Genomic DNA, 21,093 nt, shown 5'->3' on the forward strand with positions numbered 1-21,093 from the left:
GACGAGAATACTTTTTGTGCGCAAAACCAAAACAAACATAACGACTTTATTCAACAATATCTTCTCTTCAGCTCTTCCAGGTTCTTCATCAGAACGGCGGCTCAGTATTGTCCGGCTCCTGCATCAGCATCACACGAATGCGTTGTGCTGATCACGTGATCAGCGTCGGCCAATACTGAGCGGGCGCTCAGATGTAGAACCTGGAAGAGCTGAACGTTTTTTATGGTCCATTTATTCAGATTCTTAATAATTTTCAGTACATTTAACATCTATAGCAAGTTATTGACAACATTTCTATTATACTTCATTTTTCTGAACATAATGTACATGGGTTCTGTCTCGCGCACAGACGCGCGTGCGAGTCTTTGAAAGTATTTGGCTGCAGAGAGGTGTTCGGCGATCTAGTGGACTTTTGTTTTCAAGCACTCAGTTCACTCTCGCATGAGCTGTTTTCGGTACACACGTTGTCCGTGCCATCACAAAAATTGGGCTGCACGCGGACGGGGAGTGCGGACGTCCGCGAACCCTCCTGATGATGAAAATTTCGCAATGCATGGACGCCCGAAGTATACTTTGGGGTTAAGCCCGTAATAGCGGGCCCCCAATCCGCCCCGGCCCATATGCATGTGCATACCCAGACGCTACGCCACTGTTTGAACCACTGCAGTCACATGACTGTTTTAACAAAGTCTTTAGTACCTTTCTGGACCTTGAAAGTGGTGGTTAAATTGCTGTTAATTGAGGTGACGTATACCTCTTGGATTTCATCAAAAATATCTCAATTTGTGTTCCGAAGATGAACGAAGGTCTTACGGGTGTGGAACGACATGAGGGTGAGTAAATAATGACAGAATTTTGAACTAACCCTTTAATGTGTCTTTTCAACAAACATTTTAGGTATATATCGCAATATTTTACATTGTTTTACATAATTATAACAGTGCAAGTCTCTAAATCAGCCCTTTTTTTTTGAGTCAAGGCTGTCAGTGAAAGTCTAAATAATTTAATAATAATAATGTAAGGGCCCGCCATCCTCTGACTCAATGACTAGGCTATTCCACAGAGGATCTTAGTTGACCCTTGTCACAGGGCCTGGGACAAATGTTCCCAGTTGTCCCCCGCTGGTTTGAGTACTAAGATTATTTGGGTGTGAGAAGAGGTTTAACTTTAATCTAAACCCTGTCTGGCCCTGTTCATCTGCTCGGTTCCATTACATAACAAACGTTTAGCCTGACAGATGTATGTGCCATTCTGATAACCCCCAATGCTGGGCGCTGTGCCCATCAACCGTCTGTGGTTGGCATAGATAAAAGGGCAGCGAGGGGAGGGGCATCAGATTGTGGCAAGGTGACGGTGTCACTGGAAAGATCGTCAAGTTATTCTCCCTGCATGCCATAGTCAATGACCCTCCGGCTCCAGCAGATTACTGTGTGCTGTACACTGAGTGGAAACAAACTCTTCATCATCATTATTATAATATTATTCTCATTTTCTTCTTTTATGTCTAAGTGACCTTTTCTCCAAATAATGTGTCATTTTTAATGTTCTTTTGTGGCATTTCCTCACTGCACTGAAGCTCTTTTTGTAAATCATTCACGCAGAACATAACCAAACTTGCATGCAAATAATATGCAAATTTACAGAGGCAAATCTGATGCAAAGACATTTTTCATGAACAGCAACTAAATAAAGTGCACATATACTGTAAATGTTTAACTATTTGAAATTTCTCTCAGTCCTTTCTGTATGTTTCACAGGTAATAGTCCTCCTCTTCTATGTCTCCATTCCCCTCCTCAAAGCCCAAAGCCTCAATGTTGTGTGTGATGTCGTCAATTCTGCGGTTAAAGTCCTGGGAACCGGAAGGGAGAGTCCAGCCGTCATAGCCACGGACTGCTGTGGCCGATGTGCTGCTCATGCTCCGCTTGATCCGGCCAAAACTGTCCGTCAAAATCCCACCCTCTCGGATCCCAATGTCTTCCAGAAACGTCTCGAACACTCCTACATCCTTATCTGGAATGAAGGGCCTCATGCCTGGCACATGGGAGAGGAAATACGTGAGAAAGCACCATAGTCCTGTATTTTTAGACAGCAGGAATTTGTTGGATTATAATTGAGAATACTTGTGTTATAAAATGTTAAAAATTACAATAAATACATTGTAAAGATGTTTTTTTTTTAAATATATATATATATATATATATATATATATATATATAAAACATCACTACTTTTCAAACATTTGGGGTCAGTAAGATTTGGAAAAAACTTTTAATAAGCCAGGATGCATTAAACTGATCAAAAGTGTCAATAAAAAATCTGTTTTTAATAAATGCTGTTCTTTTGAACTTTCTGTTAATCAAAGAATGCTTAAAAAATGTCAGTTTCCACAAAAAAAAATATTAATATTATTTTTTTAACATTGATAAATCAGCATATTAGAATGATTTCTGAAGAATCATGTGACACTGAAGACTGAAATTCAGCTTTGACATCACATGAATAAATTACATTTTTAACATACATTAAAATAGAAAACAGTTATTATAAATTGTAATATTTTTCACAATATTACTGTTTTACTGTAATTTTGATCAAATAAACGCAGAATTGGTGAGCATAAGAGACTTATGAACAGTAGTGCATATTTTTTTAAATAATATACAAATATTTTTAGAATTTGTTAAATCATTTATAAGTATAATTATTATTTTTTTTAATTTAAACATTTCATAATTTACCACATAATGCGATTACCCCTTACCCCTATGTTTTAACAAAACAACAAACTCAATGGCAATACAACATTAAATCAGTGCAAATCTCACACACACACAAATCCGCTTCACTTTATGAGAACTCTAGACCAGATAAACCTATTAATTCCAGCTTTTTCCTATGAGAATGCGGCTGCATTCAGAAATGTTTGTGATGAATTATCTATTTCCAGCACTGCAACTACCCTAAAAATTCACCCTAACATTACTGGATGGTGATTGCAGTCAAAGCGCAGACAGTCTCACCCTCATTCAGACCAGTATTAAGCTGACTCAGCCTTTCGCTTGAGCATCAGGTTAGATGAGGTATAAGTGGCTCAGTGAGTGTTATGTAATTGTGTCTCTGTTGGCCACAGTTGTTGCTTTATCCTTTATCCATAAGGTCTTTTAATCTACTTGGACAAATGTATTATATACAGATCTATTTGGGATCGCAGTTATTTATAGTTGTGAATCATGGTCATAGAGCTATTTATAGTGTGTATCATGTTTCTTTCCCACAGCGACTGGTGTTGTTTTAGTGAGTTTTGTAATTCTGTCACGCTGTTAAAGTGTGATGTTGTTGGAAAGGCTGTCGCACCATGACTGCTCCAGTGCAAGCCAGGTGCTCATGAATATTCATTACTCTTCATGTTACCCTAATCCCTCTAATGAGCTAATGATGATAGACAGCAATTACACAGACCCTGAATACAATGCCAAATCCGATAAATTGTGACTTTTGAAATATGACTTGTATAAAGAGAGGATCATTTACAGATTTCAGCATGAAATAAACCCAGTCGTACAAACAAGCCCCTTGAGAATTTAAACAGGGACTCAAATTGTTCAAAAGAGGCAAAGAAAGAGAAAGGCAGACAGAGAGAATTTTGCATTCGGTGTTGGTGTGTTTCTCACCAAGCAGCAGGAACTTGCGTGAGTCTCCGTAGAGCTGCAGCAGGTCAGTGCAGAACTGCTCTATCGGAGCACCGAGTCTGTATTCTCTCAGGAACAGAGCAAACTGCTGAATCTCCTGAGGCGTCAGCTTACTCCTCAACTAACCAATGAGAACAGGGTAGAAAACAATACAACAGAACTATAAAGAGACACAAATATAAAGGATAACTGCAGGGAAAGAAATTGTTCACCCCTTGTTTTCAGACTAGTCTAGGAGTATTGAGCTGTTTTAACTGAAAGCAACTTGCACTGACATATGTAAGCAATGAAGTACTCGAGGCTAGTGCTGTATCGTGAATAAGTCACGGCTGAAGGGTGTTGTTAGGCACAACACGAAGCAGAGTAACCCCTTCAGACGTGACTTATTCATGACACAGCACTAGCCTCGAGTACCTTATTGCTTTTATAAAACCACACAATACAAATATTAAAGCCAAAAATATGTAGCAATGCAACTTTCATGAAGTAAAATCACTAAAAGCCTTCCTTCCGCCGGGAAAAATAGTCCCTGACCGTGAACAGCAACAGAAGTTACATTATTACTAGAGGTGCAAAGGTTCCCATTACTCACTCATAAAAATAAAGAAAATAAGAACAAATAATCAAACAGCACAAATAAATACAGTAAAGCAAAGATATAAATAAATAAAGCTTTTCAGGTTTTTCATGTATCCAGTTTTCAGGTACAGAATTTGAATAAAGAAGCTAATAAAATTGCATTCATGTAATCTTCACTGTATAAATTAAATATAGATCAATCATTATTAATTATTAAGTTACTATTCAGTCATGAGCAATGAGTGATTTCCTTGTCTTTTGTTGTTTGATTAACATTAAAAACACATTCAGACAGCAGGAATGCAAGGGCTTTCTCGAGTGTATTCACTTAAGACATAACTGATTGTGCTTGCTAGGATACTCACCAAGACGGGTATGTTGACATAAATTTGTGTGAATTTCTCCATTTAAGCACAAGACTTGAAAGAGACCTCAATATTTGAGCGCTGTACAAGCGCTTCCGCGTGTAATTCTGATGAGTGCACAAATCTTCTCAAAGCGCATGCATGAGTTCTCTTTCGCACCTCGAATGTTCAAATTGGCAAGGCTTAAATGAGTATAGTTTAAACACAGATAGCAACGTGTACTGTTCAGGTCTCACCTGCGCTTGCGCGCTATCAACACCCGGTGATGACGGAAAAAATGACTGGTCATATAGATCATATGATACGGCACTCGCTTTGAACAAAGTTTAGGGGAAGCCAGAATGCGTATCCATCGACAGAAACATACATTAGCCTTACTCTGTCTGTCTGTTTTATTTATTTTCTATGAACCATATTATCTGACAACGCATACGCATGTATATGAGATGAACCGCAGTGCAAGTGTGTGCCGAACCGAGTGTGCAGAACGATACGGTTAGATTTTTTACCATTTCACCCCTAATTATTACTCCATTAGATGGCAGCAAAGACTGTCTTTATGAGTGTGTCAGTCATTAGCGAAGACTTTTACATTGAAAAGACTGAATTGTTGTCAACACGGAACAAGACGCAACTGACAAATGCTTTGACTAGCGCTGTCAGTCACGGGAAAACCCCTTAACTGTTAAAAGGACAAGATAATACATCGCAACAGATTTTTATTATGAACATAGGACTGACCTGAAGGAAAATGCTAAATCTGAATGCAGGTAATAAACTCGCTCACTCGATCTCTTTCTCACAATACTCTTCTACATAATACAGGTAAGCTTCAATGAACAATATCAAATGAGAACAAACAGTTTACGTTGCTAAGAGTGGTTGCTAAGGGTGTTGTGTAGTGATACACAGAACCGCTGGGTGAAGCGGTCGTGTTTTATCGTCAATAAAACACAGTTATTGACCAATCAGAATCAAGGACAGGAACTTACAGTTTTATAACAAAAATATGTCACTGCCATTGTTTTTTCTCAAGATGCACACCAGTAATAAATGAGGAGTTATAAGCAAAAAATATTGTTTGTATCTCCAGACCAGTAGGTGGTGCTGCACCAAAATGCAACATGTAGCCTCAGATCATGCTTGTGATGACATGGACCAAGACATGCCCTGCGTTCCAATGTCCATACTATCCATCCTAAATAGTATGTGAGTTTAAAATAAGTGTGTCCCAAAGCATAGTATGTTGAAAAGAGTATGCCAAAAGTCCCCGGATGGTCTACTATTTCCGGTAGATTTTCGAAGTGTGGATCCGTGCACACTATAAAGGCTAATATTGCCCACAACCCATTGCGCGTTGGACGAGGATTCAGTTCAGAACTACAAACACGAGTGAAAAGTGTTAAAAAACTACAAAACATGGCGGATACGCGTGATCGACGCTGAGAGGTTTGAGTGACTAATAATCAGTTTAACCTGATAGAAAATATATATTTCATGTTATCCGTGTTATTTTTCATCTGCAAATACCAATGTGGACTTTTATAAAGATCCGAATGGCCATTAACTTTTAAATGCATCATTATGCATTAATATGAGGAGAGTTCTCCACATGAAAGACTCGCGACTGCATATCAACATGCTGCATTTCTCTCCGATACGGTAGGAAATTAAGTAAATGAAATGTGGAGGATGTAAGATGATTGACAGGCCAGTTTACGGTGACAGGATGCGACAGAGAGAAAAGACGCGATTGTATGACGTGTTAGTATGTCCCAAAGCTTGTCTACTCTTTTGCTACACACTCAAAAGTAAGTACTTTTTGTTCACAGAAAGAGTACATACTTTTAGGGCGTAGTATAAGTAGGCGAATTGGGACGCAGCAATGGATACAGCCTTAAGGGGCGGTCACACTGCACTTTTCGTTCCATTGACTTCCATTCAAACGCATGCGAATGCAATGCAAAATTTCGCATTTCGTTGCGTTCCAAATTTCAAACTTGGTGAACTCTGAGCTGCGAATTCACATCACGTGAACACGTGCGACCAGTAGAAGATCGATTCGTCACGGCATGACCTCTTGGTTGAATTAAAAGAATTATATTTTTTGCAGGAAAGTCGAGTAGGTTCTATATTTTTACATTTTGAATGTATTACTTTAAGTTATATGTTGAATTCATGTTTATTAAAAAAGAAGCTGTAGACGGTGACGTCATATCACGAAAGAAATTTTGCATGTTCAAAGTCTAAGTGTGACCGCGGCTTTACGTCTTTTTTCGCAAGTGCTACGTAAAATTTGTTTGCACATTATTCGAGAGTGGTTTAACGAATCGACTTGAATTCCATAACTTTTTGTCGGCATGGTCTGAAGATGATCTGGTTCATTTTCATTAAAATCAGAGCAACGGCCTAGGAGGAGTTAGACAAAGTAGGTTTTTACAGAAAATTTAAAATGGTGGAAAAATTTTCATGACAGAAAATGACATTGAATCATCTTGAGCCAAGGAATAAGAGGAAAAAAAAATGTTTCTAGCCCTTACTACGGTTCAAAAGTTATTAACATAAACATGAGTGATAATAATAATAACTTGATTATTTGTGAAGTGCTAATAAAATTTTAGGCTTAAATTTCAGTCTGTTCTTCACACAAAAGCTTCAAAAGACACTTGAAATGGGTAGATGATTTCTCCTGTAGACAGCGTGACACTAAAATGCATTTGTGGGGGTGAATAATTTTTTTTTTAGTAGAACTGTCCCTTGAATTACATCATTTTATGAGTGTAAGCATCTTACAATGATCATGTACTCCTGCAGACTGGCATTACAGGGTTCAGAGTCGCTGTGTGTGGAGGCCAGGCTTCGATGTGAGTCATGGCAGGAGAGAGATGAGCTCTCACTGTAGTTCTCACTATAATACGGATCAAATGCTTCCTGTGAACCATCACTGTGAGAAGAGATAACACACACGTTCAAAAAATCAGATGTGACAGAGCTTAAAAGCAATTTTTGGTTAAAATCCAAATGTACAACCTAAAAGAGGGCAAGAATGTAATGATAATTAATAAAAACAGATTTTGTGATAATGCACAAACAGACACTCACTATGAACTGCAGCAGCTGAAGTCTGTGTCATAGCCATATGTCATGTCAGTAAGGCAGCTGTCACCTTGGACAAGTATTGATGGGAGGGAGAAAACAGACATGTTATAAATTTGTGCTTTTTAAATGGCAACTGAAACTACACTGTAAAACATTTTATTGGTAAGTGTAGACATTGACAGTATAAGCTACGGAATAAAACATTAAAGGTGGAATGTGTAAAATTTGGGAGGATCTATTAACAGAAATGCAATATATTATATATAACTATGTTTTCAGTGGTGCATAAACACCTGACATAATGAACCATTATGTTTTATTACCTTAGAATGAACCATTTCTATCTCATACACCACAAGTCCCCTTACATGTCATATTTCTACAGCAACCCTAAACGGACAAACACTCTACAGAGCGCGTTTTCGTCACTACATTGTTCTGCTAAATCGTGTGTCTTTTTATCTCACAATTCTGAAGGTTTTTTGTCTCGCAATTACAAGTTTACCAGACTTTTTTATTCTCAGAATTGTGAACATTCAGACTTTATCCCCCGGTTTCACAGACAAGGCTTAAGCTAGTCCTAGGCTAAAATTCATGTTTGAGCTGTTTTAACTTAAAGCTGCAGTCCGTAACTTTTTTTGGTTAAAAATGATCCAAAATCTCAAGATCCAGTTGGCTGTGTGAATGAGATCGTGCACTTGCTTGACACCTTTGGCTCTTTTTCAGGTTACAAATTAAACTTTACGAAAAGCGAATGTTTCCCCATAAATGATATGGCTAAGAAAATTTCCCTTTCATTTCTCCCCTGCAGGGTTTTCGATATTTAGGTGTAAACATTTCACACCCTTTCAGTTCTCTCTTTAAGAATAACTTCACAAATTTGGTTGATCAAATTAAGCTTGATTTAAAACGATGGAACAGCCTGCCCCTTTCTCTTGTAGGAAGAGTGAAGACCATTAAAATGAACGTTTTGCCACGATTTTTATTTCTTTTTCAGTCTCTCCCTCTTTTTCTACCTAAATCTTTTTTTAAATGCTTAGATAAAATCATCTCTTCATTCATTTGGGCAGGTACGATTTCTAAGGTTAATAGATCTATCCTTCAGCGAAACAAATGTGACGGAGGTCTAGCCCTGCCAAATTTTCATTTTTATTACTGATCTGCTAATATTTCTAAGATTTTCTTATGGTGTAATGCGCCGGAGGTCAACTGTTGTACTCTAGAAGCTACTTCCTGCCTTTCTTCTTCCCTCCATGCACTAGTCTTTGCTCCTTTGTCTCTGCGTCCCTCTAGTTATACTAAAAATCCCATTGTGTTATCGACATTAAAAATTTGGAAACAATTCCGACAACATTTTCGTTTGGAGTCACTATCCGTTTCAAGTCCTATTTGCAATAATCACTTGTTTTTGCCACCAGGTATTGATCACACCTTTAAAAGATGGCGAGATAAAGGCATTGTTTGTTTTTCAGATCTTTTTATTGATAATTCTTTTGCTACATTTACAAATCTTATTTCCAAATTTAACTTACACTCTTCAGGTTTGTTCAGGTATTTTCAACTCCGTAATTTTGCTAAAACCAACTTCCCCAGTTTCCCTCTATTACCAGAAAAATCTCTGCTTGAGAAATTATTGTCAGCTTCTACAGGTGGTAGTCGACTAGTCGTATATCCTCTATCCATGCCATGTTACTTTCATCTAGCACATCCTCTCTTAACTGCTTGAAGATAACTTGGGAGAATGAGTTGCAAATCAAGTTATCGCAAGAGCTATGGTCTGAGGCTAGAGTTAACTCTACCACTGTATGTGCTCGACTAAGTCTCATTCAGCTAAAAGTCTTGCATCAAATTCATTTGACCAAAGCTAGACTTCATAAATTGTTCCCACAAACAGAAGACTCTTGTACCAGATGCTCCTTCTCTCCCGCTGATCACACTCATACATTCTTTAGCTGCCCAAAACTGGCCTCATTTTGGGCTTCTTTTTTTGACTTCATGTATAGGGCTCTCATGTTTCTTTATCCCCATTCTATTTATCTTCGGTGTGTCTCACTGTCATCTATCCCAAAACAGAGGTTATTGGCCTGTTATAGTTAGAAGGTCATTTTGGGCTTCTTTTTTTGACTTCATGTATAGGGCTCTGCATGTTTCTTTATCTTGGGTGTGCCCATGTCGGTATATGTGTGCATTGTTTTATAATTGCTTCTTTATACTATTTCCACTTTTTTTTTTCTTCTTCTTTTTTATATAGCATCTTATTGTATAATTGTACAAAGACTGTTGATATTTTCACTTGGGGGGGGGGGGGGGGGGGGGGGGGGGGGTTTAGGGTGGGGGGTGGCTACTTTTATTTATTTATTCTTATTATTTTCCTTGTCTCTTTCCTCATTTAGTTATATGTGGAAAAGAAATGTGTAAAAAGGAAAAAAAGTGCAGACAATGTTTTCTCTTTTATGATTGCTTGTTTTTCATTTTGTCTGTATAATAAAAATTGTGCATAAAAAAAATGATCCAAAATCAATTTTTGAGCGAGTACATAACCAGTCAGTGTTCAAAACTCTCTCATCTTAGCCTGATTCACAACGGTAAGCTTGTAATAATGTTTTATAATACGAGCGAAATTTGAGCATGCAGCAGTTCGTCTGTGCGTCATTACATCACGTCTGTAAACAGAAAGGAAGGAGTCCAGGCTATTATCATGTGAGGATGCTGCAGGTATCGGATCATTTATAGCCTGTTCTCACAGCAGCTGCAATAATTAAACATCATTTTGATGACAGATTGTAATCAGAAAGGTCCAAATGACAATCATCAGTGACAACTGGAGATTCACCCGTAGTCAAAAGCAAAAGACTTCGGACAGTGGAGAGGCTACAGAAATTGAAATCTACACTAATACACACTAAATACACATAGTCATGCAATGCTGATGCTGTTAACATTAACAATTTGAAAACAAAGTATAACAGTAATAATAATTTGCACGGTTTGGCGTGATCCGAGCTAAGCGATCGTTAGATTTAATCATCATTAGCAGCGTGATTTTATTGTAGGCCTAATGCTTTTTTCCTCAGTTGGTCAGAACAAAAATTCTTATATTGGTTTCAAGACATAGAATCTGTGATTCTGAAGCACAGTATCCACACTGGTGTAGTGACTGACAGCAAACATTAGATTCATCCGCTGAGGAGTCGTGCCGATTCACAACGCATGTAACGATAACTATTCCGCATATGACTGCAATCGCAGGTTTCAAACAGAGATGGCGACAAAGAGGAAAAATGCTGGACTGCAGCTTTAAAATAACAAAATTAAAATATGTCAGTGCCATTGTTTTGTCTCAGGATGCACACCAGTAATGTGTTTTTCTAGTAAACGTTTATAAAAGCTACTTAAATGCCCTAACCGAACTAAGGCCTAATCCTGGCTTAGGCTAAGCCCTGTCTGTGAAACCGGCCATATAACTTGCAGCTGCGAGTTTATATTTCACAATTATTGTTTTCTTGCGCACTATAAATGTGTCTTATTTAATGAAGGTGTCCCTCACAAGGATCATCATATTTAGGGGTCCTTGGAATCAAAAAGTTTGAAAACCCTTGGTTTAGATCAGTGGTTCACAACTGGGTTAATTCAGACCCTTTTTACTGTGGCATGAGCCCCAGTGTAATACTGCTGTGCCTCAGAAAAATATTACTGATAAATCCTTATGTGTCAGTGAAGATTACATTGTACTGACCTGAGAATAATTTTCTCTGCAAATGAATCTTTTGATCTAATCGGTCAAACAGGTTTGCAAAAAGGTCTGAAATTGTTTGCAATTCTGTTTGGTTCATTCACTCACACACTGAATCATTTGCAGTGGTTTTTCACACCAAAATAGTAATATTTTATAAGTCAGAAAACAAAAAGAACACTATGAGGTAGATATTTACCTACAATACACTTGCAAATTGTTTTCTATTGCTCGTCAACAACAAAGCAGCTCTTTATTGCATGTAGCTTATGAACAACTCTATACTGCTCTATACGATATCCATTTATATCCAAAACAGTATTTAAAGTCCCCCTGTAGTCAATGATTTTTTCTTTATGCCTTAAAATAGCTTGAATGTAACTCTACACCCTTGCTTCATTTAGTATACGCGGTTCTATGAATATGCTAATTAGCTCCGCCTCCACTCACTCACACGAGCTCAGAGATCCACTCGGTCAACTTACTGAGGTCAACGCTGCACAATGGTATCATTTTTTCACAATGTCGGAAACATTGACTTATGAATCAGCATGTGGTTTGACTTAAAGCATATTACCAACACCACACAGACATATAAACGACATTGAAAATTTGATTTTTACATGTGGACTTAAAAAAATATATAAAAATATGGGCACATTTTTTGATGAGGGGCCTGTGCCCCAGTACTGATGAAAGGCTAAAATCACCTGATTCAAATAGTTTATTATAAAAAAAGTGAACAAAATGTCCACAAAATCAATCTGCATTATATGTAATATAATGATTAATTGGAGTCAATAAATCTATTTATGTTGCTCTCATAATTATACATGATAATAGTTAGTTGTATTTTATCATTAGTATTTAGCATTGTTTTTTCAGCTTGCTGTGACCAGATCAGAACAGACCTGTTGTCTATTTTTGTGTCCCAACCCATCAGTAGGGAACCACCGTTTTAAGGACATGTAAAGGTTAGTTACTAACTGGCTTGTCACTCACTCCTCTGCAGCCAATAGCGGTCAGGCATGGTGTAGTGATATCCCGCCCTGTCGACACATTCGATGGTCTGATGTCCATAGATGATCTGAAACATTTGACAGATGAGGGCACAATACTCCTCTGCAGCATCCTGTGTGTATGATCAATATAAGCAAATAAAAAGAAAATTAATTTTCTAGAGCTAAGCAGAGATCCAGCCACATACAACATTTACATGCTTTCCATTTCTGCTTTTCTGTCTCACACAGACACATATATTGCACACCCACAAAAGCAGTCAGACTTAAATGTGGGTCAACACAATCCCATCCATATTAATGTCCGCAGGCACACACAGAGGCGCACAGATCACTGACACAGCATGTTGTTACATAAGTCTGGGCATTACATCACAGGGGAGTCTACTCTGAGCGCGCTGTTTACATCACAGCTGACACAACTCATCTCATCAGCACGGTCACTGCAGGAGCACAGCTACAGCTCATGTTCTTCATGCTGTCACCCACTGATTACGACTTCCACAGATTAAGTCTTTCTTCACAATCACCCTAAAAATATACAGAAGCAATAATGCATTCATCCAAATGCCACAATAACAAGGTTTGAAAGCTTGTGTTGTCCATCCATTCATCCATCACTGCTTATCCAACCATCCATCCACAATAAATGCTATCCATCCATCCATCCATCCATCCATCATTTTTAACCTTTTCATTTATCCACCCATTATTAACCCTTTCATCCACTGTCCATCCATCCATTCATCCATCACTGCTTATCCAACCATCCATCCACAATAAATGCTATCCATCCATCCATCCATCCATCCATCATTTTTAACCTTTTCATTTATCCACCCATTATTAACCCTTTCATCCACTGTCCATCCATCCATTCATCCATCACTGCTTATCCAACCATCCATCCACAATAAATGCTATCCATCCATCCATCCATCCATCCATCATTTTTAACCTTTTCATTTATCCACCCATTATTAACCCTTTCATCCATCCATCCATCCATCCATCCAAATTAATGGCTTTTTAACTCATCCCACACTTATTAACCCATCCAACCATTACCCTTCCATCCAGACATCTCCTGTTAACCATCCATCCATCCATCCATCCATCCATCTGTCCATCCATCCATCATCCATCTGTCCATCCATCCATCCATCATCCATCCATCCATCCATCCATCCATCCATCTGTCCATCCATCCATCATCCATCTGTCCATCCATCCATCCATCCATCCATCCATCCATCCATCCATCCATCTATCTGTCCATCCATCCATCCATCCATCCATCCATCCATCCATCCATCATCCATCCATCCATCTATCTGTCCATCCATCCATCCATCCATCCATCCATCCATCCATCCATCCATCCATCCATCTATCTGTCCATCCATCCATCACTTTTTAACCTTTTCATCCATCCATCCATCCATCCATTCATTATTAACCCTTTCATCCACTGTCCATCCATTCACTTATCACTTATTAAACCTGTCCTCCATCCGAACACCAACTACATATAAACTTATTCACCATCCATCCATCCATCCATCCATCCATCATTTTCCAAATGAATAGCTTTTTAACTCATCCCTCACTTATTAACCCATCCAACCATTAACCCTTCCATCCAGACATCACTTTTTAACCTTTCCACCATCCATCCATCCATCCATCCATCCATCCATCCAATATTAACCCTTTCATCCACTGTCCATCCATCCACCCACTTATTAACCATGACCTCCATCCACCCACCTACTACGTATGAAATTATCCATCCATCCATCCATCCATCCATCACTTTTTATCTTTTTCATCCATCCAACCACTCACTACATATGAACTTTTTCTCCATCCATCCATCCATCCATCCATCCATCCATCCATCCATCCATCATTAACCCTTTCATCCAACAATCCATCCATCTATCCATCCATCCATCCATCCATCCATCCATCCATCCATCCATCCATCCTTCCTTCCTTCCATCCAGACATCTCCTGTTAACCATCCATCCGTCCATCCATCCATCCATCCATCCATCCATCCATCCATCCATCCATCCATCATCACTTTTTAACCTTTTCATCCATCCATCCATCCATCCATATTAACCCTGACCTCCATCCACCCACCCACTAAGTATGAACTTATTCACCATCCACTCATCCATCACTTTTTAACCTTTCCATCCACTGTCCATCCATCCATCCATCCATCCATCCATCCATCCATCCATCCATCCATCCATCCATCCATCCATCCATCCATCCATCACTTATTAACCCTGTCCTCCATCCATCCATCACTTATTAACCCTGTCCTCCATCTATCATCCACCCGACCACATATTAACTTATCCATCCATCCATCCATCCATCCATCCATCAATCCATATTAATGGGTTTTTAAACCATTTATCAATGCACATCCATTGCTTATTAATCCATCCACATTTATTGCTTAACAATCCATCCACCCATCTGAATGGTTCATTAACCTCACCCTGTTTTCCACAGCCAGTATGATGAGGTTGCAGTAGGCATCAGGGCATGGCATGGGCTCCAGAGGATTATGATTCCTCCTCTCCCAGCTGCCATAGGACTTTCCCCTCTCCCAGCTTCCCGTGCAAGCCTGCCTGCGTTCCCAGCTCCCACCTGGCGGGTGTTTCCGTTCCCAGCTTCCACCTGGTTTAGCTCCAGGCCCATTCCTTTTCTCCCAGCTACCTCCTACCACCACTCCACCTCCCCGACGCTCCCAGCTGCCCCCTACAGGCCTCCGGTCCCAGCTGCCACTCGTTGGCCGTTTCTCCCAGCTACCTCCGCATGGCTTCCGGGTCTGCCTACGCTCCCAACTCCCGCTTACGCGTTTCCGTTCCAGGCTTCCACCATCACTGCCGCCCCCTCCACCCCCAGTCCCACCTCCTCCACCCACACTGCCCTGTTTGGGCTCATGGCGGGAAGAGAGCTTCCAGTCCACACCACAGATGGTGTGGCGGCGCTCCATGGTGCCCCCTGCAGGCCTGGGGTCAGTATTGCTTATAGTTTGTCTGCGGCTCTCCAAACCAGTGGGCCTGTTCTCCAGACTGTTAACGGCTAGTACAGTGTCCACATTCAGACCTGAGAAGACAAATACATTATTGAAGATCCCTCCCATCCTGGATATTACTGATTTCAAAAGCTTACTTTGGAAATTTAAACCAAAACTAACAAGACACCTTCACAGATATATTGTCAATGCTTTATTTCTACTCAACCAGGACCTTAAAGGATTAGTTCACTTTAAAATGAAAATTAGCCCAAGTTTTACTCACCCTCAAGCCATCCTAGGTGTATATGACTCTCTTCTTTCTGATGAACACAATTAGAGTTATATAAAAATAAATATACTGATGCATCCAAACTTTATAATGGCAGTGAACGGGACCAACAAGTATGAAGCTGAAGAAACTGCATCCGTCCATCATAAACATACTCCACACAGTTCCGGGGTGGTTAATAAAGGCCTTATATTTAACTTGTTAAATAAGGATATTTTTCTTACACAAACGCATATTAACCCCCTGGATCCATGTGGACTATGTTTTGCTTTGGATGGATGCACTTTCTTCAGCTTCATACTCATTGGTCCCGTTCACTGCCATTATAGAGCTTGGATGCATCAGGATATTTATTAATATTAACTCATATTATGTTCTTCAGAAAGAAAAAAAGTTATATACACTTAAGAGTAAATCATGGGGTAATTTTCATTTTAAAGTGAACTAATCCTTTAACAGTCTCACTACATTTATGCATTTGACAGATGCTTTTTTCCAAAGTGACTTATAGTCAAGGTATCGATTTTATAATTTCATGCTTTTCATGAGAATCGAACCCATGACCTTTTCGTTGCCGATCTCTCAAACTTTGTTTTGTGTCTCAGACTTTGATATTACACTCCCATATTTATCTGCTACAAATAAATAAATAAATAAATAAAAGTGTAAATGAATGTCAAATTAAATAAAAAGATTGCTGTTGTGACAGTCCACTCTACTAAAGGAACCATGGATATATACAATTTTGTGCATTAATTTATTGTTTTACAGTAATCAAATTCATTACAACTATTTACCAAAATAGAATACACTATAGCCAGGGTAAACTCAGATATCTTATGCATGTACAACTTACTGACCAGTTTTGAGCACCAGTAGGTGCAGTGCATCATCCCGCAGGTAGGAGGCAGCAGCGATTTCATGTGTGGGGATTCTCAGCAGCAGTTTTTCATTGTCTCTCCAGGTAAGCAGCAGACAGCGAGCAGACAGACTGAGAATAGAGTCTTGTTCCACACTGGTCTTCAGAGGCAAAACCCTCAGCTTCTATGGATGGAAAGAGAGAGGCAGAATGCATAATTTGCTGAAAACTATCCTTTAAGCCTAAAATCAACATTACAATGACTCTGGTTTGGGGAATTGCTCTCACCCTGGCTGTGTCCAGAAGCTGGAGCAGCTCGTCTCTGCTCGATGGGTTCAGGGAACATGACACCCATGTCAGGTGTCCCAGGAACTGTTGGTAACAATTACAAACATTCGTAAAAGTCAAATCTGAACGTGCTCCTTTTGATATGTTTGCATTTTCAGACTAACCTTGACTTCCTTCTCCACATAGTCATAGATGAGTCTCTCTGGGTGGATGAGGTAGTCTGGTGGATAGAGGGGGACCGTGTGAAGGGGTCTACGGTACACGCTGCCTTTGTCCACCTGGCGCCGGCTAGATTTAGGGAACACCAGACGCTTAATCGGAGACACAAATCCCTGAGAGAAGAGTTTGCATGGGAGAAAACGAGATATAAAGTGAGATAAAAGGTGCAATTATGAGGGAAAATAGCAAGTGTGAAATATAAAGCTGAAACTGAAAGAAATATAGTCATGACTTCCATTACATCCTTTACTCTCAGGCTCAAGCAAAATACTCAAAGCAAAAAAGGACTCAGTATATTCTACTCAAAATATAAAAGTCAGTATATTGCACTATTAAAGTAATATGATCTTTGTGTTAGTATCACTATAGGATCTGAAATTATCCAGAATATGTCTTCACATATTCCAAAAGTCTTCACTGTTGTGTAATTTAAGTTCATTTGCTTGACGTCAGTTTGTGAAAGCCTGTTTAAATCTGCTTTATGATGATGTAACACACACAACTGTGACAGCATCAGCGAGACAGATGTTAGATATGCAAGAAAGATTAGAGACAACGTGCCCTGCTGACAACCTGCTGATTTATATGTGTGTATACGTGAGGAAAAGAGTGAAACATGTAAGGAATGTGTAAAGTTGTAAATCTATCACATCCTGCTGGTGACGGTGTGTGTGTTCACATCAGATGTGATCTAATGGGGATTATTAATCATCCTGACTGCCGTGTGTTAGTCAAAACGCATTCAATTCAAGAGAAGGCGATACAAAATAATCAACTATGTCACATGACTCCATCATTAAACTTAAACACAACTCCATTACTATCTTCAGCTACAATGTTTTTTCACAAAAATACATAATAAGTGAACCCTTTGAAGATAATATGAAGCTTTAATTGACCTTCTTATACTGTAGTGTCCCATGGCTTAGAGGATTTGCAGTTTAATTAGTGACCCAGAAATAGAGCAGAAGCTTAAATATCTGTTATTCATTGTATCTTTGTTTTAAATGTTTCAAAATCCTGAAACTTTTGTATTTTTTTCCCTGATGTGATCAGGGCAGGATGGCACTGATGCTGTGGCAAATGGACAGTTATCTGTGTGGGAAATCCATTGAGTGTCTGTTTAAGTTTGTCCTGCTGCCAGCGAGCTCCAGTCCTCTGAGACGACGCTTTGAACTGAGACGTGGCTCAGCACTGCAGTCTCTGGAAACACAGTCTCAGAAGAATTGGTACCCGGGACACTGCATAATGCCATATAGGGTAATTGAACCCTCTCTGGAACACATTATGAGACCTTTGGGTAAATAAATAAATAAATGTTTGTACTGTTTTTTTCCTACTTAAAATGGAACACAGTCAATATATGCATTTTAAATATTTCGGAGGAATTTTGTTGCCTTAAGCAATCAGTAAAAAATGAACACTGCCAGACTGTGCATCACATATAAAAAAAAAAATGCATAATTTTTTTTAAATGAAATTAATAATTTAATTCAGCAAGGACACATTAAATTGATTGAAAGTAACAGTGAAGGCAATGTTACAAAAAATATAAATATATTTCAAATTAATACTGTTCTTTTGAAGAACCTTGAAATATGATGGTTTCCAATAAAATATTAAGCAGCACAACTTTTTTCAACTTTGATAATAATAAGAAATGTTTCTTGAGGTGCAAATTATCATATTAGAATGATTTCTGAAGGATCATGTGCTGAAAATTCAGCTTTGCATCACAGGAGTGAATGACATTTAAAATATTTTAACATATAAAACAGTTTTTCTGTATAATAATAATAATAATAATAATATTATAATATTATTATTAACTTTTTTAAACTTTTAAATTGCAATATTATTACTGTATTTATACTGCAGCTTTGGTGGACATTAGAGACTTATTTGATTAGAAACTCAGTATAAGTATATATATATTAAAATAAAAAAAAATAAAAATAAATATATATATATTTATTTATATATATATATATATATATATATATATATATATATATATATATATATACTGCCCTCCAAAAGTTTGGAAACACCCCTGGGAAAGTGTGGTTTTGGACGATATTCTTATCATTTTTTGGTGCAAATACATTACAGTAACTTGACATTATCATTGAAGACCAGCAATAATAATTTTCATTTTGATTACATAATAATGGCAATATATATATACTATATATATATATTATATTATCACAAATTAAAAAGGATTCATGCCAATATTGTCCAAAACCCCAGTTTTCCAGGGTGTTTCCAAACTTTTGGAGGGCAGTGTATATATATAAATTAATTTGTGTACATGAATATGAAAACATTTGTGTGGCATAGCAGATAAAGATTAGTGATGGAGAAGCGATAAGTTACTTTTGATAATTTACTTTTGATAAGTGTCTGATAATTTACTACGTAAATGTAAAGCATTGTGTAAAATTCTCAAGAATTTTCAACAAAGCACAATCAACAAACAACATTTACAACAAAATTACATTTTAAATGAGTTGTCACATTTAGCAAACAGCATCACTGGCACAAAGTTATCACCTGCACAGGAATGGCATATCATGTCATACACACACATACAGTATATGTAAATATAAACATAAGTTGTCACATGATCAGGTTCACCGAGAATACGCCACATTTGACAACAAACATCTCTGAAATATTCCTAAATGTATATCCAGCTAGTTTCAATGTATAAAGTAACAGAACGACTTACCTTCTTGGCTCGCTTGGGCTCATAGTCCATATTGACCAACCTGATGGCTATAGCTGTGTGGAAGAGTGTGTGTTTGTGTGTGTGTCTCTGTTTAGGACAGGCCCAATCTCCTTTCAGCCCTCTGGAGCCAGGCAGGACTGTGCAGGAAACACACTTCCTGCTGGACAGGAAACTCCACCAGAGAGTCTGATCTAAAATTCCCAGCACCTCCACTCTCAAAGTACTGATAACACAACTCATAGAGTACACAAAATGGTGTTGCAAGCACACACACACACACACACACACACAACTAAAATAAGTGGACCAGTGCAACTAATGGGTTGGCAAACTTGGCTCTGTGCAGAATATCTGTCTAAAAACTGTACACATCAACATAAATACAACTTTCAACTTTCATACAAGTTTCAGCTCATTGAGAACAGAGGTGAAGTGTTTAAATGGGCTGTTATTTATTTACCTTATCTTTGTATATACAAACCCGATTCCAAAAAAGTTGGGACACTGTACAAATTGTGAATAAAAACAGAATGCAATGATGTGGAAGTTTCAAATTTCAATATTTTATTCAGAATACAACACAGATGACATATCAAATGTTTAAACTGAGAAAATGTATCATTTTAAGGGAAAAATAAGTTGATTTTAAATTGCATGGCGTCAACACATCTCAAAAAAGTTGGGACAAGGCCATGTTTACCACTGTGTGTGATCCCCTCTTCTTTTTATAACAGTCTGCAAACGTCTGGGGACTGAGGAGACAAGTTGCTCAAGTTTAGGAATAGGAATGTTGTCCCATTCTTGTCTAATACAGGCTTCTAGTTGCTCAACTGTCTTAGGTCTTCTTTGTCGCATCTTCCTCTTTATGATGCTCAAATGTTTTCTATGGGTGAAAGATCTGGACTGCAGGCTGGCCATTTCAGTACCCGGATCCTTCTTCTACGCAGCCATGATGTTGTAATTGATGCAGTATGTGGTCTGGCATTGTCATGTTGGAAAATGCAAGGTCTTCCCTGAAAGAGACGACGTCTGGATGGGAGCATATGTTGTTCTAGAACTTGGATATACCTTTCAGCATTGATGGTGCCTTTCCAGATGTGTAAGCTGCCCATGCCACACGCACTCATGCAACCCCATACCATCAGAGATGCAGGCTTCTGAACTGAGCGCTGA

At 38.5% G+C, this 21,093-nt stretch overlaps 1 protein-coding gene and 1 long non-coding RNA gene across 3 annotated transcripts; one reads left to right on the plus strand and one right to left on the minus strand.

Annotated features, from left to right (window-relative positions):
* Positions 1–853: 853 nt before the first annotated feature.
* On the minus strand, positions 854–20,097 carry ccm2l (CCM2 like scaffold protein). Its single transcript, XM_048177453.1, has 10 exons — positions 19,921–20,097; positions 17,132–17,299; positions 16,968–17,051; positions 16,681–16,864; positions 15,007–15,620; positions 12,469–12,598; positions 7,737–7,800; positions 7,428–7,578; positions 3,673–3,811; positions 854–2,032 (listed from the first exon to the last, which is right to left on the minus strand). Exons 1-10 carry the CDS (start codon positions 19,948–19,950, stop codon positions 1,752–1,754), a joined length of 1,845 nt encoding a protein of 614 aa, XP_048033410.1. The 5' UTR covers positions 19,951–20,097; the 3' UTR covers positions 854–1,751.
* Positions 16,724–18,827, plus strand: LOC125259645. Of its 2 annotated transcripts, none has more exons than XR_007182863.1 (3): positions 16,724–17,057; positions 17,154–17,350; positions 18,243–18,827. It is a non-coding gene; the product is annotated as an uncharacterized LOC125259645 (long non-coding RNA). The 2 variants fall into 2 exon arrangements; XR_007182862.1 differs by having other exon boundaries at positions 16,914–17,053.
* Positions 20,098–21,093: the final 996 nt, after the last annotated feature.

Source organism: Megalobrama amblycephala, linkage group LG24 (assembly GCF_018812025.1).
Source record: "Megalobrama amblycephala isolate DHTTF-2021 linkage group LG24, ASM1881202v1, whole genome shotgun sequence".
NCBI lineage: Eukaryota > Metazoa > Chordata > Actinopteri > Cypriniformes > Xenocyprididae > Megalobrama > Megalobrama amblycephala.